At 32.5% G+C, this 25990-nt stretch overlaps 1 protein-coding gene across 3 annotated transcripts in view; it reads left to right on the top strand.

Annotated features, from left to right (window-relative positions):
- The window catches only part of LOC114325769 (polycomb protein Scm), a 138198-nt gene that overhangs the window by 60973 nt on the left and 51235 nt on the right, over positions 1–25990 (top strand). For all 3 annotated transcript variants that reach the window (XR_003651729.2, XM_028273899.2, XM_050647003.1), the window contains exons 2-3: positions 6019–6337; positions 23508–23859. Coding sequence is in view for 2 of the 3 variants with exons in the window: in XM_028273899.2 (XP_028129700.1) it covers positions 6019–6337; positions 23508–23859 (671 nt within the window). In the remaining variant the exon portion in view is untranslated. The remainder of the gene's footprint in view (positions 1–6018; positions 6338–23507; positions 23860–25990) is intronic.

A 25990-nucleotide genomic window follows, 5' to 3' on the forward strand; every position in this document is an offset into this window, starting at 1 on the left:
ATATTGAAGCTAATGCTAACGGAGAGATGGACTTTGTTTTTGAAAATTTGTTAAATGTCAACTATTAAATAATTTTAACTAAAGTGATGTTTTCTAAAACTAATATTTATGTAGTTTTTGTAAAAGAAATAATTTTAAATAAAACAGGTACAAAAATATCAAAGAATTTTAAAGAACAGAAAGTAAGCCCTCTTTATTGAGCAATATATAGTACAGTAGAACGTCGATAATCCGGACGTCAAAAATCCGGACCGTCAATAATCCGGATTTGTATCTAGCAAAAATATCTGATTCTTTTAAAATAAATTAAGAACTTAGCTGCGAAAAACGAACCTCTACCGCAGTTCAAAAATATTTTACACATTTTTTAAAAGCCCAAATAGTGTCTGATGTTTTTACTGTACACATGCTGTATTATAAATTAATTACAATACAGTGTTTAAACATAAAAAAATGTTTTGATTAATTTCACCTCTAATAGACACTTTACTGTACAAGAGAAAACATACAATTTTAAAACGTTTGTTGTACTTTAATATGTATACTGGCCTTTTTTTTTAGGTAATTTCGATAATCCGGATAATTTGATAATCCGGATGGGGTCCGGTCCCAATTAATCCGGATTATTGACGTTCTACTGTATATTCATGTACAAGAAACAAAAAGTTATAGTCGGTTCGCTAAACTCAGACACAACTGGCTAGTGATTTTAGTAAGTAATTTTGCCAAAAAAATAATTACTAAATAGTTAGTAATTTTACCAATCTTAATGGCAAAGTTGACCAAAAACAAAAAAATTACCGACTAAAGTCACTAGCCAGTTGTGTCTGAGTTTAGCGAACCCACTATATAATGAGAAATTTAAAAATAATCGTAAAAAATGTAAAAAATAATATTTTTTTCATATTAGGTATTATATAATATACAATATAATATTATATTATATATACTATATATAATATAATATTATATAATATATAATGTATTATATAATAATATTATTTTATTTTTATATTATATTATGAAAAATCGTTAAAAGTATAAAACCTTGAAAAACCATAATCACTTTAAAAAAGTCGTACAACGTTATACAGCAGACCATTTTAAAGGTAATTGATTTCTATTCCTATTACGTGTACCATTACATATACCTAAAGTTACGTAGAAAAAAGTTACAGAACAATATATGCGAAATAACAAGGAAAATTGCCCAAAATTGCTGTGAGTGGCGAACTTTGAAAAATCATATTTCGAAAACTATAAATCCTAATTACCTCTACTAAACAACATTTTAAAGAAAAAATATGTAGGTTTTTTTTCTGTAAAGCAATGTATACCTATTTTCTGTATACCTATATCCTCTAGGACAAAAGTTATGGGACAAAAAACAAAATTTCTTTCTTTTGGGTTTCTTTGTGCTTTTTCTCTTGAATATATTTTTGTAAAAAAAGTCTCATTGACTTTAAAAAGTGATATTTAGATAGGAAATTTAACCAGGAACAATTTTTATGTAGATATGTGTGTAGCAAAAGTGCATAGAACTCACCCTAATGTAACCTGTGCCCAGGGACTAATTCACCCATTTCTCAAAAACGCACCCCTTTAAATGGTAGCACTCCGCGGTTTTTTCATATATAGATGTCCATTGACCATATGAAATAATAAAACCCCGTTAACGTTGTAGTTCCTTTTAGCTATCTTATTTTGAATATAATCAATAGCCTAAAAGTTTGGTGAAGTGAACCATAGATTTAAAAAAAATTTCTTTTTAACAAACTTTTATTACAAAAATTAATTTTTTTAACAAATATTTGATTTATAAGTAATAATACTACCACTGCTCGTGCTATTCGTTTTAAATAATACAGCCTTTTTAGCCAATTTCCAGAATTTTAAATAGACCAGGTTGTTTTGAATAATACTAAAACATCATCCTGTATAATATTTGTTTGTCAAAAAGGAGATAAACAAATAACCCTAAATTAAACAAAATCAAAAAGAAATCTTTTCCCGACGTTTTTTGCATCACTACCTTCTCACCATGTATTAATAAGTACTATGTATATGTATAAAAATGATAATTTGACATTTTCGTTGTTTGAGTACATAATTTGACTTTTCGTTATTATTTATTTGTGTTTCTTACACTGTTTCTACTTTTTTGCATTATCATATTTTACAAAATAGTTTGCCGCCAATGTAGCCGCCCGAGGTATGTACTTTATGCACGATGGGGCATCACCACATTTCTCAATTGCTGTTCGTCAACATCTTCATGTACCTTATGGAAATAGGTGGATAGGACGCGGAGGGCCTCATGCATGACCATCTAGATCACCTGATTTTAACCCTGTCGACTACTCCCTATGGGGTCGATTAAAAGAAATGGTTTATCGAGAAAATATCAATACGCGACAAGAACAAGTGATTGATAAAATTATTGATTCTTGTAACATTATTAGAAATGATCCCTTAACTCTCAGGAGGTCTATTAGACAGTTGATGGTCCGACAAAGATGGATTTCATTTCGAAAATCTGCTATAAATCTCAAAAAAAAAATTGTTTTATTGTTTTATTTGTTTCTTAGGTTCTTTTATGTATCTATGTATACAATTGTTATACACACATACATATTGTTTTTACTTAAACATGCAAATAAATCCGTTTATGTTCAATGTTCTACATAATATGTATTTTCTTTTCGTTAATTTAAAAAATAAATTTACTGTATTTTGCCTTTTGAAATAAAACTTCGAGAATTCAATAAAACGACACTACCTATGAATCACTAGACAAATACTATACAGGGCGATGTTTTAGTATTATTCAAAACAACTTCTTCCTTTTGAAATTCTGGAAATTAGCTAAAAGGGTTTCATTATTTATAACGTATAACACAAGCTGTGGAAATAATAATACATATGTATAAATTAAATATTTGTTAAAAAAATAAATTATGCAAAAAAAATATTTTTTTTAAATCTATGCTTCACTTCACCAAACTTTTAATTCATAGTCAAATTCAATTTTTTTATAAAAAATTAAGTAATCGTCTGGGGAAAAAAATAAATATGCCATTTTAATTGCCTATTTGTGTAATTTGTAAAATTCTTATTAGAGTTTTCAAAAATCATAATACAGGGTGAAATTTTTTCTAAAACCAGAACGAACTAATTTTTTAAATCCGGCCTGATTTTTTTCTAGTTTGAATAAATCAGTTGATTGGGTGGTAACTTATAAATTAAAATGTTTGTTCAAAAAAAAATTAATAATTGTAACAAAAGTTATTTTTTTTAATCTATGGTTCACTTAACCAAACTTTTAATTCGTAGTCAAATTTGATTTTTTTTTATAAAAAATTAAGTAATCGTGTGGGGAAAAAATAAATATGCCATTTTAATTGCCTATTTGTCTAATTTGTAAAATTATTATTAGAGTTTTCAAAAACCGTATACAGGGTGAAATTTTTTCTAAGACCAAAACGAACTAATTTTTTAAAGCCGGATCTGATTTTTTTCTAGTTTGAATAAATCAGTTGATTGGTTGGTAATAGTGTAACAATTGACCAAAATAAGAGACACATCGATCTTACCGTTCAAAAATTATGACGAATACAAATTTCTGTAAAAGTTAACAACTCACCCTGTATATTATTAAACAATGGGAGCAGACACTTTTTAATAGTCATTTGTTATTCCCCATAGGGGCCTCCATACGAGGTAGGAGTATGTAGTTCCTCATGACTCACCCTTTATTTATATATAAAGGGTATCCAGAAACTCTTGTGACAAACGAAGACCGGAGATTACTCAGATAATTTTAAGACAATTTGACCCATTTTACTTAGTCCGAAAATGCTTTCTAAGAGAGTTAGAACTCTTTGAAGATGGCGTCTTGTAATTAGTTTTTTTAATACATACTTCCAGAACGCTTCTATTTAGAAAAACGAAAACTGGTACGTTTATTTATCTTCCAGAGATGAAGCGATTTCATCAATTGATAATTTATAGTACCGGTCATATGCGTCCTAGTCTGGGAGGTAGTGTAAATTTTTACGGGGATTTTAGCACGGAGTCTATGAATTTATTTGAGTAGATAGTACTTGTTTGATAACGAAAATGTCTGTCAGTTGGCTCGACTCCGGGGCTTTTAGGCAAGAAAAGATAAAATATGAAAGTAGATGGAAAAACCCTAAGTACAACTTGTATGTCAAATATTTATCTCCGTGCATTACATCCATAATGGCCTAGTGGTTAGAATAACTGGCTCCTGGCTTTCACCCAAGCGAGTCGGGTTCGATTCCCGGTGTCGGAAATCCTTTTTGTTTTTAAAATTGACATTTCGATTTGAAAAATAATTGTTTTTATAATACCACGTTTTTATTATTGATACGACACAATATAAAAAAATAATATAAAAACAATTATTTTTCAAATCAAAATGTCAATTTTAATAACAAAAAGAATTTCCGATGCCGGGAATCGAACCCGACTCTCCTGGGTGAAAGCCAGGAGCCAGTTATTCTAACCACTAGGCCATTATGGATGTAATGCTCAGAGATAAATATTTGACATATAAGTTGTAGGGTTTTTCCATATACTTTCATATTTTATCTTTTCTTGCCTAAAAGCCCCGGTTTTGAATCAGCTGACACATAATTTCCGTATACTTTCTTATTTTATCTTTTCTTGCCTAAAAGCCCCGGTTTTGGGTCACCTGGGCTGACACATCATTTGTTAATAAAAAACGGTCCGGTCAAACTTGACTCTACCTCCCGGACTATCCATTTTGGATAGGTCAATGGTTATTTTATCGCATAACTTTTTGTGTAAAATTTTTAAGCATTTTTGACACTAGATTATTAAATTATGAGGTATTCGTGTATGTACTAGAAGTTACTCTTGCTTTAAGTCGATAAAATACACTGTTATTTTGAATTTTTTTTTTTTTTCAAATTCAAAAAACGAAAAATTTTCAAATTGATTTTTCTAGAAAACGGTGTATTAAATTTTCCAACTTAAAGCAAGAGTAACTTTTAGTACTAGAATATCTCATAATTTAATAATCCAATGTCAAAAATGCTTAAAAGGTAAAGACAAAGAAGTTATGCGATAAAATAATCGTTGCCCTACCCAAAATGGACGCCTATGACAGTTATTAAGCTTTGTTTTTAAACCAAGAAGAGTAAACTAAAAAGACAGATTCACACTCGAGAAATTACTAGAAATATCACCAAATACATCTTCTTTTTGGGTTAATCATATCGGCCTTTGACGGTAATCCATAAATATTGTATTATACTAATACGTCGCTATAAAGAGTTCTAAAAACAACTGTTTTTATATAAAAACAAACTAAAGATTAAAGGGATAACGCAGAAAATACAAGAAGTCGCTGATATAACTTAATTAACTTATGAAATGCCAATAGTGTCAAAATTTTATAATTGTCAACAGTTGTATAAATGTATAAATGTCAACAGTGAAGTAAACTCACCTGAGGTTGGATCAATTACAAACAAGCTTTACGGCGCGGGAAATTTGAATAAGCGAAAGGCCACACGGTCGATAAATTTACGGCGCCGTAAGAGCAGTAAACCCATTGGTTGACTAACTCCTCCACCAATTGTAGATGAAATAGGAGTTAGTCAACTACTCCTCTTGGTTTAAAAGCAGACTATAGAAATTCGCAATTGATAGAATCGATTTATCTCTGGAAGATAAGTAGGCGTGACAGTTTTCGTTTTTCTAAATGAAACGGTTCTGGAGGTATTTAAAAAAACTAATTACAAGGCGCCATGTTCAAAGGGCTCTAGCTACCTTAGGAGTTCCCTTAGCTCCCATTTTCGGACTGGGTGAATTGGATTAAATTGTCTTAAAATTATCTGAGGCATCTCCGATCTTCTTTTGTCAGGAGAATTTCAGAACACCCTGTATATTTTACTGTATATATCAGTTTCTGCTAAATGAGATATAGGTAGAATGTTACATTAATTTTATATGTTTAATCCTTTTCAGTATGAGACATATCAAGCATTTAACTGGGACGAATACCTAAGAGAAACCAACAGCATTGCAGCCCCTCAAAGTTGCTTTAAACAAGCCCCCAGTCCCCCCTATAATGACTTTGAAGTGAGCATGAAATTAGAAGCTCTAGATCCCAGAAATGTTACATCTACGTGCATTGCTACAGTGATTAGTATATTAGGTCCCAGACTGCGATTAAGATTGGATGGTAGTGATAACAAAAATGACTTTTGGAGGTTGGTTGATTCTGGCGAAATACATGCAATAGGTCATTGTGAAAAGAATGGTGGAATGCTACAGCCTCCCTTGGGTAAGTGTTTTAATTTTGTCATTTTATCTGTCGACCGATTCTTCACTAGGAAAAAAACTTCCTAATGATGACTAATGAATTGATTCAGAAATATTTGAACCCAAAGAAGTATTTCGGTTGCTTTCAAAAAAATATATAAATGATGTTTATGTTCATAATAATGAAAACAAAATAATAATATTAATTATTGTAACGCTAAGTATTTTTATTATTTGAAAAATATTTAAAATTGTGTTAGAGTTATAATATAAAGTTTAAATAAAATAAAAAACAAGCGTAAACTTTTATAATACCTCTAAACGCTCAAGTATTTATAATTTATAATGCGAATTTTATACGCTTCTTTATCTGAACCAGTCACGAGTCAGTAATCATATTATTAGATTTAATACTCTATTGATTTTAAGTTGAACTTAAAGACATTTAGAAACTATTATCCATTATTTAATGCGATAAAAATTGAATTTGACGATTATTTTTTCTCATACTATAATTTTATGACCCTGGCACAATAATGTCACTAAAGTCTAAGTTTTTCAACCTAATAAAAATATTTTTAAAATAAAATATTTTTAAAAGATTTTTAATTGAAAAACTTATTGGGCCATTTTTCTGGTGACACCTCCAAGGCTCCTACAATATGCAAGCCAAATGGATGCTGCAGTGAAGACAAAATGGAAGGAATTCTACACTATGCAATTCACAACCCCCGTCTGCAGCTCGTAAAGTTCCAACGGAAAATGGACCTAGTTACTCTGTAGGAGTAATACTAATATAAAATAAAAATGTATACCATTTTTATTCAGTTGCAATGCGAAACCAAAACTGTCTTAATTTTTACTTAAATTAGAGAGCGCGGCCAGCACTCTTATCGACGATTTCACCTCTTGTTAGAGGCTCTTCAGAGAATGCATAGGCTGGTATCTCTACTCCAGGTAAAAATTTTCGACATTTATTAGTCCCCCATTGCAACTGACGTGAAGGTAGTAGGTGCGTAGCGGCATCTGCTAAATGAAAGTCTAAGTTTTTCAACCTAATAAAAATATTTTTAAAATAAAATATTTTTAAAAGATTTTTAATTGAAAAACTTATTGGACCATTTTCCTGGTGACACCTCCAAGGCTTCTACAATATGCAAGGCAAATGGATGCTGCAGTAAAGACAAAAGGGAAGGAATTCTACACTATACAATTCACAACCCCCGTCTGCAGCTGGTAAAGTTCCAACAGAAAATGGACCAATAAGTTTTTCAATTAAAAATCTTTTAAAAATGTTTTATTTTAAAAACGTTTTTATTAGGTTGAAAAACTTAGACTTTCATTTAGCAGATGCCGCTACGCACCTACTACCTTCACGTCAGTTGCAATGGGGGACTAATAAATGTCGAAAATTTTTACCTGGAGTAGAGATAGCAGCCTATGCATTCTCTGAAGAGCCTCTAACAAGAGTGTTGGCCGCGCTCTGTAACCTAAGTAAAAATTAAGACAGTTTTGGTTTCGCATTGCAACTGAATAAAAATGGTATACATTTTTATTTTATATTAGTATTACTCCTATAGAGTAACTAGGTCCATTTTCCGTTGGAACTTTACCAGCTGCAGACGGGGGTTGTGAATTGCATAGTGTAGAATTCCTTCCCTTTTGTCTTCACTGCAGAATCCATTTGGCTTGCATATTGTAGGAGCCTTGGAGGTGTCACCAGAAAAATGGCCCAATAAGTTTTTCAATTAAAAATCTTTTAAAAATATTTTATGTTAAAAATATTTTTATTAAGTTGAAAAACTTAGACTTTCATTTAGCAGATGCCGCTACGCACCTACTACCTTCACGTCAGGTGCAATGGGGGACTAATAGATGTCGAAAATTTGTACCTGGAGTAGAGATAGCTACCTATGCATTCCCTGAAGAGCCTCTAGCAAGAGGTGAAATCGTCGATAAGAGTGCTGGCCGCGCTCTCTAACCTAAGTAAAAATTAAGACAGTTTTGGTTTCGCATTGCAACTGAATAAAAATGGTGTACATTTTTATTTTATATTAGTATTACTCCTATAGAGTAACTAGGTCCATTTTCCGTTGGAACTTTACCAGCTGCAGACGGGGGTTGTGAATTGCATATTGTAGAATTCCTTCCCTTTTGTCTTCACTGCAGAATCCATTTGGCTTGCATATTGTAGGAGCCTTGGAGGTGTCACCAGAAAAATGGCCCAATAAGTTTTTCAATTAAAAATCTTTTAAAAATATTTTATTTTAAAAATATTTTTATTAGGTTGAAAAACTTAGACTTTCATTTAGCAGATGCCGCTACGCACCTACTACCTTCACGTCAGGTGCAATGGGGGACTAATAAATGTCGAAAATTTGTACCTGGAGTAGAGATAGCTACCTATGCATTCTCTGAAGAGCCTCTAGCAAGAGGTGAAATCGTCGATAAGAGTGCTGGCCGCGCTCTCTAACCTAAGTAAAAATTAAGACAGTTTTGGTTTCGCATTGCAACTGAATAAAAATGGTGTACATTTTTATTTTATATTAGTATTACTCCTATAGAGTAACTAGGTCCATTTTCCGTTGGAACTTTACCAGCTGCAGACGGGGGTTGTGAATTGCATAGTGTAGAATTCCTTCCCTTTTGTCTTCACTGCAGCATCCATTTGGCTTGCATATTGTAGGAGCCTTGGAAGTGTCACCAGAAAAATTGCCCAATAAGTTTTTCAATTAAAAATCTTTTAAAAATATTTTATTTTAAAAATATTTTTATTAGGTTGAAAAACTGAGACTTTCATTTAGCAGATGCCGCTACGCACCTACTACCTTCACGTCAGGTGCAATGGGGGACTAATAAATGTCGAAAATTTTTACCTGGAGTAGAGATAGCTACCTATGCATTCTCTGAAGAGCCTCTAACAAGAGGTGAAATCGTCGATAAGAGTGCTGGCCGCGCTCTCTAACCTAAGTAAAAATTAAGACAGTTTTGGTTTCGCATTGCAACTGAATAAAAATGGTATACATTTTTATTTTATATTATTATATTAGGTATAATAATGTCACTCTTCGAAGTGCTCCAGGAAACACTGCATCTAAGAGGTAAAACATTTTGCTTAGAATATACAGTGAGCACGTAAAGGTTCGAATAAATTAATTTTTTCGTGAATTGACGATTTTTGAAATAAATCCCGGAACAGGTCGATTTTTATTTTTGAATTATGATTTTTTGGCATATATCATACTAGTGACTAGTGACGTCATCCAACTGGGAGTGATGGCATAATCGATTATTTTTTAAACGAGAATAGAAGTCGTGTGTTAGCTCATTTGAAAGGTTATTCAATTCTCTATTCACTAATATAAAAATTAACATTATTACGTCTCTTGATTTCGTTGTACGGTGAATTCTTCTATATTAGTTTTACTCCTAACTGAGTATCGGGACCAAGTTTTCGTTGAAATTTTGCCACTCTGAATAGGTAGGAAGTTAGGTGCAAATTATAGACCTCTTCGTGTCTTCTTTTATTCAGCATTCGGTTGGTTTGCAAGTAATGGAAACCACGAAGGCGTAACCAGAAACTTGGGCTCATTAGAGGTTTTATTTCTTTGGAAATAAAACTTCGAATTGACTAACATAATTATTTATACAGGGTGTATCAATTGAATTAAATATACCAAAAAAAAATTGAATTAAATTAATTGAGACAAAAAGATGAATGTATGTACTTAATTTATTTAATTCAAAATGCATTTACAGTTGTCAGAAAACAGAAAAAATGTTTATTTGACAAATAAAGATTGTTTTGTGCTTAAATTCAGTGTTAAACGCCACCCCCACCTGCTTCTTGGGGAGAATTAAATTAATTCTTATTGGAGAATTAAAACTTCTCCCCGTCTTACAGATGCTTACCTAGAAACTAACAACTTTAGCATTAACACTAAATAAATATTACCCATATATAACCTTTCTAATGAGGAAATCACAATCTTTCCAAAGATCATAAAACCTACATACAAACATACAGAAACTTACCATGCCAAAACAATAAATCATAAAATTAATTTTATCTGAATTATCTAATTATAAATACATCTATACGGATGGTTCCAAAACATGTAATAGTGTAGGTAGCGCTTATTATGTTTCTAATATAAAAAGTATTAATTCTTTTAGACTACCTACATTACATCTATCTTCACTGCCGAACTTTATGCTATTGAAAGAGCTCTAACTTACGCGGTTTAACAGAACTTTGGAGACACGGTTATACTATCAGATTCTTTATCTGCCCTTGAGGCAATATCACAACCAATAACCAAAAAACATAACAATGAGTTGTTATGCCATATTAAAAAGACAATCGCTCGATTTAAAAATAATAGCAATGACTTGGTCTTTATCTGGGTAACAGGGCATGCCGGAATCAAAGAAAATGAGATAGTGAATGAAATGGCAAAGAATTAAGCAACTTTAAATGAAATAGTAAATTTAACAATCTCCAGCGATTACATTCCAGAATTGCATAAAAAATTAAGAAAGAAATGTGAAAATATTTGGCTCAAGTTTGTACAAACTTCGAGGAATCCATACACTTAAGTATACCCACAACTTCCGCAAAATATTCCACATATATTTGATTAGTTAGTTACTCAATTTTATTCCACATCCCTAAGTCGCTTAAGATTAAACCACGGCAACTTCCCTGCACATTTAGCTAAAATCGGAATGCGTATCAACTCTCTCTGTTCATGTGATAACTACTCTACTGCAGATTTAAATCATATAATCTTTAATTGTGAACTTAATAAATACCATACGAAAGCACTAATTGCTAGACTTCAGGAGCAGAATGTAAGTTTACCGCTGAATATTTCACACCTACTAAGCTTCAACACCAAAACTATTAATGATACTATCATACAATTTCTTAAAGATTCTAAAGTAAAAATTTAATATGACATCTTTAACTTTCAAATATCTGTGGCAAAAAGTTTATCTAATGCCATCACCTCTTTGTGAACACACACACACACACCTGCTTGTTGGCAATTTGAACATTGAATTTAAGCGATAAGCAATGTTTTTTTTTCTGTTTTCTGACAGAAGTAAAATTTAATTTAAACAAATTCCATAGATTATTCTTTTTGTGTCAGTTAATTTAATTTAAAAAATATTTTTTGGCACCCTGTATAAATAATTATGTTACTGCTTATTGATATATAGAGAATTTAATAACCTTTCAAATGAGCTAGCACACGACCCCTATTCTCATTTAAAAAATCATCGATTACGTCATCACGCCCAGATGGATGACGTCACTAGTATTATATTTATGCCAAAAAATCATATTTTAAAAATAACAATCGACCTGTTTCGGGATTTATTTCCAAAATGGCTCATTTATGAAAACATGAATTTATTTCAACCTTTACGTGATCACTGTATATCTACTATTGGGTAAAAAGAATTAACTGCTGAATTTCAAGAATAAAATGAAAGAACAATATTGTTCTTTTGATAAAAATTATTTCTCTAAAAATAAAAAACAAATAAAATCTGAGAGAATAAATCGTAAAATTTTAATATCTCATTTCCTTACTACTGCTTTTACTGCCTGTTGTTTTAATAAGGCAATGTTTATTGTGAGTGTCTTTTGCATCTGTCATATATTTTATTATACATATTACATCTTTGGTACTTTCAAAAGTTTTAAATTTCGTATTTATGCTGTAATATGTTTTATTAAATATTGCAGTGTGATTCTCTTACTTAAAAACATAATATATCCTAATCTCAATTCTTAGTTTTAACGAGACATTAAATAAACAGATACGGCCTAGGAAGCTCAAAGGTGTATTCGCCTTGGGTGCCGAATAATGTGGATTAGTGAACCCGTGTTGAGCTGCCCCCCCCCCCAACTTGCAAAAATTAAAAAACAAATAGCCCTGATTTATGAGCTTTTATATTCCGCAAACTAAAAATTTTGAGCTCGTTCCACTGAGCAGGAATTTAATACTTTTAATAGGCTGAGTAAGCCCCCCCCACTACTTAAAAATAGGAATATTGAATCGGTTTTTGCGGCAGAATTACGAGCTATTTATGAGCTCTTGAAATTATATAGTTTCGATTTTTGAGCTCATCCCCTTCACCCCCAAACAACCCTTTAATTGATTTAACTTAAGAGAAAAATGCTGAGAAAACTTAAAATATATCGTATTGCGGATAGTTTAATTCGTATAGCTTATATTCTAAGAATAAACTCTCAAATCACGCACCTTTCGATTATAGAGCTACAACCCTTTCGCAAGAAAACCATCCCATATTCCCGGCTTAAGAGAGAGTTGTACTTGAAATAATTTAAATTAATTATTTGGCGACTACATATGGTTTAATAAAATTAATGAGCACGCAAAATATACGCATCTCAATTATTGAATTGCCATTTTCTTTCTATAGTGCAGTCACTGCAGGTAAAAATCAACTATGACCTTCGATTTCGGTAAATCTCCATTCATTTTCACGAATTGACAATAACAACTTGCGGTTTTAGCTTTGGGTATATGTCACCCCTTCTCGGGGGTGAAAATTACTTTATTAAAAATAACCCCACAAATCGAGAGAGGGACAAATTCTAAGCAAAATTTGTTATATGCTATTAAAATAAATCAATAATTTTTGAGTTATTAAAGATCAAATATTTTAATTTTTGTGAAAGAAAATGCATGCTTTAAAGCGATTTTTCATAAGTAACTCAAAAACTGTAAGATTTTACAAAAAAGTTTTCATCACTAAAATTGAACCTACTAAAAAATATAATAAATTGATTACTTGAAAATCCCTTTAATGTTAATTTAAAGTAAGTTATTGGTAATTAAATATATATTTTTTTCTGAGACTGTTCAAATCTAAGGATTCAAGCTTAAATAACGGGAAAGAGATGCATTTTATAACACTTAGGTACTAAATACTTGTCAAAGTACTTAGAAATACCTATCAAAAATGAGCTCCAGAAAAAGTTGATCATTCAAATATGATCTAAAATAATCTATATTTGAAAGATTAAATGTTTTACAGTTTTATAGCTATATACTTTATAATAAGTATAAATTTTGATGCTATCAACTTTTTCTGGAGCTCATTTGATAGGTATTTCTAAGTACTTTGACAAGTATTTAGTAAGTGTTATAAAATGCATCTCTTTCCCGTTATTTAAGCTTGAATCCTTAGATTTGAATAGTCGCAGAAGAAACTATACATTTAATTACCTATAACTTACTTTAAATTTACATTAAAGGGTTTTTCAAGTCAGCAATTTATTATATTTTTTATTAGCTTCAATTTTAGTGATGAAAACTTCTTTGTAAAAACTTACAGTTTTTAAGTTATTTATGAAAAATCGCTTTAAAGCATGCATTTTCTTTCACAAAAATTAAAATATTTGATCTTTAATAACTCAAAAAGTATTGATTTATTTTAATAACATTATATAACAAATTTTGCTTAGAATTTGTCCCTCTCTTGATTTGTGGGGTTATTATTAATAAAGTAATTTTCACCCCCGAGAAGGGGTGACATATACCCCCGGCTAAGTTGTTATTGTTAATTTTCTTTCTTGACGTATCCTCTATCCGCTCACCAATTTTCGTGAAAATGAATGGAGATTTACCGAAATCGAAAGTCATAGTAGATTTTTACCTTCAGTGACTGCACTATAGAAAGAAAATGGCAATTCAATAATTGAGATACGTATATTTTGCGAGCTCATTAATTATTAAACCATATGTAGTCGCCAAATAATTAATTTAAATTATTTTAAGTACAACTCTCTCTTAAGCCGGGAATATGGGATGGTTTTCTTGCGAAGAGGTTGTAGCTCTATAATCGAAAGGTGCGTGAATTAAGAGTTTATTCTTAGAATATAAGCTATACGAATTAAACTACTATTAACTTTTTTGTAAAAACTTAGTTTTTCAGTGATTTACGAAAAACCGCTTCAAAACATGCATTTTTTTCACGAATAATTAAAATCTTTGATCTTTAATAACTTAAAAAGTATTGACTTATTTTAATAACTTTATATAATAAATTTTGCTTTTAATTTGTTCTTTTATTGATTTATGCAGTTATTTTTTATAAAATAATTTTCACCCCCGAGAAGGGGCGGTATCCACCCTCAGGGTAAAGGCGCAAGGTGGTACCATGTCACCTTTGTTTCTTGAGGTATCCTCTAACCACTGACCAATTTTCGTGAAAATCGATGAAGGTTCGCCGAAATTGAAGGTAATCGTTGATTTTTACCTTCAGTGACTGCACTATACAAAATAAATTGCAAGTTACTGATCTAAATGAGCGTAATTTGGGAGCTTATAAATTATTAAATGATATGTAGTCGCCAAATAATTAATTTAATGCATTTTAAGTACAACTTCCTCTTAAGCCGGGAAGATAGGGTGGTTTTCTTGCGAAGGGGTTGTAGCTCAATCGAAATGCACGTGATTTAATAGTTTATTCTTAGAGTATATAAGCTATAGGAATTATATCCGCAATACGATATATTTTAAGTTTTCTCAGCATTTTTCTCTTAAGTTAAATCAATTAAAGGGTTGTTTGGGGGTGAAGGGGATGAGCTCAAAAATCGAAACTATATAATTTCAAGAGCTCATAAATAGCTCGTAATTCTGCCGCAAAAACCGATTCAATATTCCTATTTTTAAGTAGTGGGGGGGGGCTTACTCAGCCTATTAAAAGTATTAAATTCCTGCTCAGTGGAACGAGCTCAAAATTTTTAGTTTGCGGAATATGAAAGCTCATAAATCAGGGCTATTTGTTTTTTAATTTTTGCAAGTGGGGGGGGGGCAGCTCAACACGGGTGATTAGTGATTCCCCTGTAAAAATCAAAAAATATTGCTTAGGCTTAGCGCTCGTACATATGCAGGCGATTGACCAGAGGTTGACACCGCGATTAGCCGACGTTTGTATCGTACACATGAGAGCGTTTGACTGGCGGTCCCATTCCTCCCCTAGTAAACTTCAACCGCCGCTGTTTGACGACGAAGCAGTTGCATGGGTACGATTGGCAAACCGCCCTAATGTGGACGAGCTGTTAGCTCGTCGCTTCGAAGACCATTGAAATCGTAATAAGTCTAGTGTCTAGTACAACTCCTCTACACTTATTGCCGGTTTCACCAACGACAAATAGTATTTTATTCTATGCTTAAAGTTATTCGACCAATAAACTGACATATCTCCATTTTACTAACGTCAAATAAGACTTATTTTATTTATTTATCAAATAAATATTTACTCTTCGGATATATTGGCAAGTAAATCTCGCCGTAAATATCTATGTTATAGTCAAAGCCCGAATTTCAGGCACTCCTAGGATTGACTAGGCAATCCTCAGGTCTGACTGACGGTCTTAGTCAAAGCCCGAAATAAATTACAGTTTCGGCCTTTGACTAGTCAAACCTAGGAGAGACTAAGTTGGTCAGCCAAAGGTCGAAATTCAATTTTATGAAATCGGGGTTTGACTAGTCAAACCCCGATCAGCTATTAAAATGCCTTAATTTGTTATATTAGGTTTAATAAAACGTCATATTTTAATTTTAATGTTTATTATTTTTATATGGTCGTAATTAAAATAAAAAAATTAGTAGACTAAGTTTTTCAACCTAATAAAATAAAATATTTTTAATTGATCATTCTCTAATCTAATTAAAAATTAAGACGGTTTTGGCTTCGCATTGCAACTGAATAAAAATGGTATACATTTTTATTAAAAAATTAGTGTTTATTCTCACATGTTGAGGCACTACGGCATTTAGATTTGTACAATACGTTAGACCTTTTACACAATTTTGAAGAGCATTTCTTATTGCAGTAGCATTTTATAAAGCCTTGTCCTCCAAATTTAGAATCTTTTGTACTAATGTCTCTTAGAGACAGCTTAACGTCTAGAATATCTTCGAAATTAAGTAAATTAATCTTTGCATTCTCTTATTTGATTTCTTGAAAAAAGTGTGTTTATTTTTCCTTATTTCGTACCAACTCTTTATAAACCGTCAATTGGTTTATCGTCAACTGTGAAAGAAGATATTGCAATCGGAGAAAAAACTAAGTATCACCATAATACTAACGAAGCCCCTGGACCGTCGTCACTAGGAGAGGAAGAAAATTGTCAAACAATTCAGATTACTTCTTCAGATGTGGTTTGTTGTACAGTCGAACCCGCTTATTGGAATAGCCTTCGTGTCAAGCAAAAATATTCGTATAACCGGGATATTCTAATAACCGATCATTGGTAGCCGGTAGAAGCGTTTTGAGACCTCAAAATTTTATTCCTTAAACCGGGATATTCCTATAACCGGTATTCTAATAAGCGGGTTCGACTGTATTTGCCAAAAAGAGAGCTCTGACGTACATACGTGCATAATTTGTAGTCTGGTGGTACATGTTGTATACGCTGATAGCACACTTGGTGCATACTATGAAGGTTTTGAAAGAAAAGTTACTTGCATGCTTTGTGCACACACAGAAAAGATTAAAATAAATAAAGCAAAGGCGATTGAAGGTCCTTATGCCCAGGCTAATGCTATGGAACAATTAAGTGAAAAAAAATCCTCTAATTTCGATCGGAAAAACTGTAACAATACCGATCCCTAGCTTTGATACAGCCAAAGGAGATGCTCGAAATATTTTGGGTATCATACAAGATAAAACAATAATTGACGGTTTATATAGAGTTGGTACGAAATACGGAACAATAAACACACTTTTTTCAAGAAATTAAATAAGAGAATTTTCTTAATTTCGAAGATGTTTCAGACTTTAAGCTGTCTCTAAGAGAAATTAGTACAAAAGATTCTAAATTTGGATTACAAGGCTTTATAAAATGCTACTGCAATAAGAAATGCTCCTCAAAATTATGCAAGTGTAAAGATCTAACGTATTGTGCAACTCTAAATGCCATAATGTCTCAACTTGTGAGAATAAACACTATTTTTTTTATTTTGATTACGACAATGTAAAAATAATAAACACTAAAATTAAAAAATTACGTTTTATTAAACCTAATCTAATAAATTACGACATTTTAAGCTAGATCGGGGTTTGACTAGTCAAACCCCGATTTCATAAAATTAAATTTCGACCTTTGCCTGACCAACTCAGGGTTGGAAAAAACCCGTGTTTTTTTTAAAGCCCAACCCGACGGGTTTTTTTGGGGTTTTTCGGGTTTTTTGGGGATTTTCAGTTTTTTATTTAGACTTGATATTATAGTTTCTGCCCTATCAAAAGTTTTACAAAAATTATGAATTTTGCAAAAATAATAAAATAACAAAATATGCTTACAAAATAAACCAACTTGACATAAATAAATACATTTGGCATCACTGGCCATCAGTGCATCAGCACCTGAACTACGTCATTTGTCTCCACGCCAACAGCCGGATAATGGGGAATCACCGATATTTCTTCGGGGATTTATTTAGAGCACAAACCTCTTAATTTGGTCAATTTTAACTGTGCGATGCATTGATGAGTGCGTTTTGCCGTGGCGTTCTGGAGTTGTGAAATTACATCATTCTGAAATTATGGCAAATAACAGTAGATGTGGAAGAAAATTAGATTTCAGTTGGGCAGACGTTAACAAAATTGTAAACATTGTAAAATTTTAATAAGCAGCAAAATTGAAAGAATAAAAGCACACTTGCAGAAATGTGCAGGACTCATTTAAGAACCTCGTCCTCGACCGAGTCTAACGAATAACGAATGGGAATTGGGAATGTGACAAAAATACAGATTCTGATTTTCCTGATAACTAATATGCTTTGCTGATGCTTTGTTTAACAAGAAACTTGTTTATTTTTTTATTTGTCTATATACCATGTTTAAAATAAGTGTTTTATTAGTTTAGTTTCAGTTTCTCTCGTTTTGTATTCACCTACTACTTACTTCATGGTATTTATGCTAGTTTTTGTTTTTATTTAGAAATAAATATATGTAAATGACGTTCATTCAACTGAAAATTTGCTATTTTTGAAAAAAACCCAAAAAACCCAATAATAGTGGGTTTTATCAATTGAAAAACCCGAAAAAACCCACTGGGTTTTATAAGATGGGGAAATTCTATGCCAACCCTGGACCAACTTAGTCTCTCCTAGGTTTGACTAGTCAAAGGCCGAAATTTATTTCGGGCTTTGACTAAGACCGTCAGTCAGACCTGAGGATTGCCTAGTCAAACCTAGGAGTGCCTGAAATTCGGGGTTTGACTATAACATCTAGAAGAAAGTAAATTCGTCAGTTTAACTTCAAATTAATAAAATTATATTCAAGCAAAATAAAAATATAAACGTCTAATAAATTTTATTCGATGAATAGTTAGTTATTCATTGATTTATTTTATTGTTGGTGAAACCGGACCTTATGGCCGGTTTCACCAACGACAAATAGTAGTTTATTCTATTAATAAAGTAATTCGACCAATAAACTGACATTTCTCCATTTTACTAACGTCAAATAAGACTTATTTTACTTATTTATCAAATAAATACTTACTCTTCGAATAAATTGGTAAGTTAGTCTCGCTGTAAATATTTATAAGAAAGTAAATTCGCCAGTTTAACTTTAAATTATCAAAATTATATTAAAACTAAATATAAATATAAACGTTTAATAAATTTTGTTCGATATTGATTTATTTGTGATTGGTGAAACCGGACCTAAGTCATTCGAAGTCCATGTGGTATATCTATGTACCTATCTATGTACATATCTATGGCATGTATCTATGTGTGGTGACTTAATAATAGACAACATACAGTAGAACGTCAATAATCCGGATTAATTGGGACCGGACCCCATCCGGATTATCAAATTATCCGGATTATCGAAATTACCTCAAAAAAAGGCCAGTATACACATTAAAGTACAACAAACGTTTTAAAATTTTATGTTTTCTCTTGTACAGTAAAGTGTCTAGAGGTGAAATTAATCAAAACATTTTTTATGTTTAAACCCTGTATTGTAATTAATTTATAATAGCACCATGTGTACAGTAAAAACATCAGACACTATTTGGGCTTTTAAAAAAATGTGTAAAATATTTTTGAACTGCGGTAGAGGTTCGTTTTTCGCAACGAAGTTCTTAATTTATTTTAAAAGAATCAGATATTTTTGCTAGATACAAATCCGGATTATTGACGGTCCGGATTTTTGACGTCCGGATTATCGACGTTCTACTGTATAGACAGAGGAATTCTACGCTCAAAGTATGGCACATTAAGAAATGAATTGATAGATGGTACGTTTGAATATATTATCAACATATTCTTCTTTTTTTTGTGTATACACGACTGTCTATTTTTTAAATGTACCTCAATTAAGTTGGTCTTCCAACTTATCCAACTTTTCCAACTTATCTTCCAATTTCGTGGTCTTCCCACTGTTCGTCTTCCTGCAGGGGACCCGTCTCTCGTCGTTCTTACTACTCCATTTGTTGTCATTGGGCTTATGTGGTCATTCCATTCTATTCTTCTGTTTCTTACCCAGTTATTAATGTTCTCCACCTTGCATCTTCGTCGTATACAGGGTGTTTCATTAATAATTGTCCATATAGTAACTGGAGAAACCTTAGCAGAAAATACGAAGATTTAACCTAAAACACTTAAGTAAAATGTGGTTCCTTACTGAGTTACAGGGTGTTTTATCTAAAAATTTAAAAACTATTTTTGCTCAGCATTTTAAAACTATTCGACGTATCCTTTTCGTATTTGGCAGGAAATATAGGTACCGTACAAACTACCAAATTATGTTAAACAAACGTTTTTGTCTATTACCAAGAGGCGTACGACAGGGAATAGTGAATGGTTGACCCTTCTCAAATTCTACGCCACTGGAGGAGTTACTATTTTAGTGCCATTTTTAGATTGTCCAATACTTTCTACGTAAATAATATACTCTTCATTGGTAACGATCAAGTTATTAGTTTTCGAGATATTTGAAGTTAAATATGAAACGGCACAGTTATTTTGATTAATTTATGATATGATTCATGTGATTAAAATTTAAAAATTATTTGTACCCAGTACTTTAAAACTATTTGGCGTATCCTCATCATACTTGGCAGAAAGTGTCGACACTGTACACCCTACTAAATTAAATAAACGTTTCTAGCTAGTACCAGAGGCGTACGACAGGGGATAGTGGCTGGTAGTGGCTGGTTGACCCTTTCTCAAATTCTACGCAACTGACGAAATTACTATTTTAGTGTAATTTTTTGATTTTCCAATACTTTTTATGTAAATAATGCACTCTTCATTCGTAACGAAAAATGATTAGTTTTCGAGATATTTGAAATTAAAAATGAAGCGACACAATACATTAATCAAAATAACCGTGTCGTTTCATTTTTAACTTCAAAGATCTCGAAAACTAATGACTATATCGTTACGAATGAAGAGTATATTATTTTCATAGAAAGTATTGGAGAATTAAAAAATTGAACTAAAATAGCAATGCCGCCAGTGGCGTAGAATTTGGAAAGGGTCAACCATACACTTTCCTCCGTCGTACTCCTCTGGTAATAGCCAGAAACGTTTGTTTAACGTAATTTAGTAGTTTGTACAGTACCTATACTTTCTACCAAATATGAAAAGGATACGTCGAACAGTTTTAAAATGTTGAGCAAAAATAGTTATTCAATTTTTAGATAAAACACCTTGTAACTCAGTAAGGAACCACATTTTATTTAAGTGTTTTAGGTTAGATCTTCGTATTTGTGCTAAGGTTTCTCCAGTTACTATATGGACAATTATTAATGAAACACCCTGTATATGTACTTCTAGCTCTGTCCCATAGTGGACCAAGCGCTAGCAACGTCGGAAAAAAAATCATTTTAAGACGGCTGATTCTTTCATATATTGTTCCCTACGCTTCCTCGAACACCGCACCGGCCATCTGGCTACTGATACAGGTTGCGTTCATTGCTGCGCAGCACACTTGTACAGGTAAACATATCGAATTTAAAATTATTGAAGACGAAAAATTTTTTTGTCATTACTTTTTAAACAATATTAGAAATATGAACTGTAATTGCCAGACATTTCTGTGGTTTAAAAAGTAATGCCAAAAAAAATGTTCGTCCTAAAATAATTTAAATTCAATATACAGGGTGATTGATGAGTGTGATAAAGTTCAGCAGATCCGCTATAGTAATAGATAGCAATAAAAGTTAATAATAAAAATTGTGACCAACTTTCAGCTTCACATTACGAAATTAGTTAGATTGTTACAGGGTGTTCGATAACATAGTGGCAGACCAAACTTATGTTTTTTTAAATGGAACACCCTATATTTTATTTTATATTCGAAATCCTCTTAACTTCCCCATTACAAAAATATAAAGGTTTGTTATGTTATGTAGGGCTTTTACAAAGATTAACCAATCTTTTATGAAAATCGTAACAAGTTCAGCTCCCTGTATAAATAAAAAAACAGCGATGGTTTATCGGTGTCATATTTTTTTGTTGATTGTGAAAATTTTTAAGAATTGTTGATATTGCTAATTTTCCTTATATCGAATACAGGGTGAGTCAAAACGCAAGTACATTCTTTTCTCAGAAATTTTAAATGGAACACCCTGTATTTTATATTACTATCGAAAAATATCATTACCGTACTTTAATTTTTGTATAATATTCCCTATGTCTAAATTTGTCAGTTTTCGAGATATTTTCATTTTTCAGAGCAAGTTATGAATTAGGGTGGTCTATTTAAAATTACTGTAAAAATAATGTACTTGCGTTTTGACTCACCCTGTATTCGATATAAAGAAAATTAGCAATATCAATCATTTTTATAAATTTTGACAATCAACAAAAAAAATATGCCACCAATAAACCATTGCTGTTGTGCTTATTTTTATTTATACAGGGAGCTGAACTTATTACGATTTTCATAGAACATTGGTTATAACTTTGTAAATGCCTTGTATAACATAACAAACCTTTATATTTTTGTGATGGGGAAGTTAAGAAGATTTCGAATATAAAATAAAATATGGGGTGTTCCATTTAAAAAAACAAAAGATTGGTCTGCCACTATGTTATCGAACACCCTGTAACATTCTAACTAATTTTGTAATGTGAAGCGTAAAGTTAGCTACAATTTTTGTAATTAACTTTTATTGCTATCTATTACTATAGCGGATCTACTAAGTTTTTTCACACTAATCAATCACCCTGATTTTGTGTTTACCTGTACAGGTGTGCTGCGCAGTAATGAACGCAACCTGTATCAGCAGCCAGATGGCCGGTACGGTGTTTGCGGAAGCATAGGGAACAATATATGAAAGAATCAGCCGTCTTAAAATTATTTCTCGAAAACGTCGCTAGCTCTTAGACCATTACAATCGATTTTTCGAATCGTTTTAATCTCTGTTGTTTCTAGCATAATTTTTCTCCTGGTTGTGTTTATCTGTGTCAGGTTGTGTTTCTGCCGCGTATATAATTATTGGTCTGATGACTGCTTTGTAAATTCTACCTCTCATTTCTTTTCCGATATTTTGATTTCTCCATATTGTTTCATTAGGGCAATCTGCGGCTCTTTTTGCTCTATTCACTTGAGCTTCCACTTTTATTTTGACTTTTCATGGCTAGGTAGTATGATGCCTAGATATTTAAACTCCATCACTTGTTCTATTATCTGACCCTCCAGCTATAATATACGTCTTAGTAGATTTGCTGCTATAACCAAGCATTTTTGTCTTGTTTTATGAAATTAACATGTTAAATATTCTGGCGGATATATTATATTGGTGCATCATACGTTGTAAATCATCCTCACTTTGAGTATTGCATCGTCTGCATAGCAGATTATTTTAATTTGTTTTTCTCCCATTTGGTATCCTTTTTCGTTCTTACTTTTTTATTGTTTCATCCATGATCAAGTTGAACAACAGTGGACTCAGGAAATCCCCTGTCTTATCCCATTGCCAGCATCAATTGGGTCAGTTAGTTCTTCTATGCAGTATATCATCAACTTGGTTTAATTAATTAATTTGCAATTTGGAAAAATTCCCTTTTGCCTAATTTTTGTAAAAACGTGTCTGTAAGATTGATAAACGAAGATATTATTGCAATTTATATTGGTTAAACTGTTGGAGGGAAAAATTAAAACTATTTTTTGTTTAGGATTCAGAATGAATGCCAGCTCGTGGCCGATGTTTCTGCTCAAAATCTTGAAAGATGCGAAGATGGCACCCGAAAATATATTCCAAAAGGAACCTGTGGGCCCGCGACAAAACTTGTTCCAAATCGGTCAGAAATTAGAAGCTGTTGATAAGAAGAACCCTCAGTTGATTTGTTGTGCCACAGTTGGGGCTGTGAAGAACGACCAAATCCATGTCACTTTCGATGGGTGGAGAGGAGCCTTCGACTACTGGTGTAGGTATGACAGCAGAGATATATTCCCTGTGGGGTGGTGTGCTAGATCTGGGCACCCGATGCAACCTCCTGGGCAGAAGAATAGTGGTGGAACAAACAGGTAAATATAGATTTTTCCCATTTCCAAAATGATCAAGATGTGTATACATTTTATTGTTATTTTTAAAAAAGTAGATAAAGTTTCTGACGTATTTAGAAGACTGTCTCCGTTATTCTGGTTCAACAAACTTTTTCCACGTTATTTCTTCGAATTTCTGCTTGAGAACTCCTTTATACAATAGCGTAACTGCAGTCTTTACTTGATAGATTTAGGCTCTTCTTCTACCGCCGCAACCAACTACAGTGAATCGCATCGTTGGTCTTTCGTTCACCAACGCGACTGATTTGCAATCAGTTACATTCGAGATGTCGCGCAGTTCAGATTACGATGTCGTAGTAGTGGCGTGCTACACAAGAAGCATTAAAAGGAAACGAAATTGGTAGACTTATCCTTACAGCAAACAATAAAAATACACGAGCTATACAGCCGTGAAGGGTGAAGGAATTGGAGCACTACGAGAAGAAGTTTCCGAGAAGGAAAGGCGATAGAACCACCCCTGGAATTTCGACGACAGTTTTTAGGTGATAAATTCATTACTAGAACCATAGGAAAAATACAAACTATCTGCAAAATATACATAAGTTATCAATTTTAAAATTGGAAAAAAATCCTTTGTAAAAGGTATAAAATTTTATTAAAATCCCTTTAAAGGGCTACATCACAACAAAACGTTTTATAAAAAATCATCATCAGTGTTAGATAAACTGGATGCTAGCTGAACTACAAAAGAAAAATATCCGGGTAAAAACCCTTTAAATATAACATAGATGCGTTAAAAGTGCATACTTTAATAAAATGCCTTATGATGGTCACATGGCAACTAGGATAAGGGAGCGTTCAAGTATTACATAACGACATTTTTGACCCTCCCCCCTCTCACCCTACGTAACGCACTGTAATGGAAGTTTAACTATTACGTAACGCAATTTTTGAAGATTTTTGACCCCCCCCCCCCAACCTGCGTTACGTAATACTTGAACGGTCCCTAATGCCCTAAGATCTAAGGTAATGTATTGAAATTTCCCAACACGTGGGATCCAAATTGAGTTGATTACATTTCAATGACTTAATGGCAACATGTTGTCTCCTGCAACGCAGGAGAGCAGGCCATCGAGCCAATTATGATGATGAAAAATGTAGACAACATCCATGTAAATCGAGCCTCTTTCAGTTAGTGTTGAAAAATTCTCGAGAATGAAAAATCGGAGAATATTCTCTAGAATATTCGAGATATGGAGAATTTTCTGAGAATGGACCCTATGACGCGCTTAGGGATATTGTTAAAGATGAAATAGGGTATTAAAAATCATGAAATTATGTACAAAATTATGAGACGAAACAACAGTGTTCTTTATCTATCTATCTAGAAATACAAAAATGAGAGAAAACAAAATTTATTTGATAAAAAATTTTTCTTAACAGCCAATAATGGATGTGGTGATCTAATCTGAAAAAGACGAGGCCTCAGATTCAGAATCTATTTCTATCGTTCGCTCATCCTGGTCATCTACATTCTACATTTCAATGTAGTGATGAGGAGTTGTGTGATTTGGTTTTTTACGAGTTGCCAGCTCAGTCATGGATTGGTCTACGTCTAACAATTTTAAATTGTGAGCAATAAAAGTTACCTTACCAGCCTGTTCAGCAGTAAGCCGGATTCTTTTAGAGGAGTGGCCGATTGGATAAAACCATAAGTACTGAAACTTCAGTCGCTACACTGGATGAAGGCATGCTTAATAAAGGGTGTCTCATAATGGATTTAAGATTTGAAATTATTCTGACACCGGCCCTGCACTGAATAGGAAGGAGGTGACGGTGCAGATCGGTTACGCGAGCATGCGGATTTCATTTTTCAGTTACTTTACGGTTACGATGGCATCGTCACCGTAGCCAGCAGAAACAGAGCAACGGGCGTTTATGTTTAAATCGTTCTTTAACACATTGGAACATGAGACACTTTTGTTACACCACGATGATTCATAATTTTTTACGTCAATCCTTGCTACAGTTCCCTGGTCATGATGACAACGGAACGTGGTTTCAACAAGATGGTGTCACGGCACATACTGCAGCAATGTCGATAAACGCAATTACACAACTTTTTCCTAGCACGGTTATTTCCATTAATGGA

This window comes from Diabrotica virgifera, chromosome 1, assembly GCF_917563875.1.
Source record: "Diabrotica virgifera virgifera chromosome 1, PGI_DIABVI_V3a".
NCBI lineage: Eukaryota > Metazoa > Arthropoda > Insecta > Coleoptera > Chrysomelidae > Diabrotica > Diabrotica virgifera.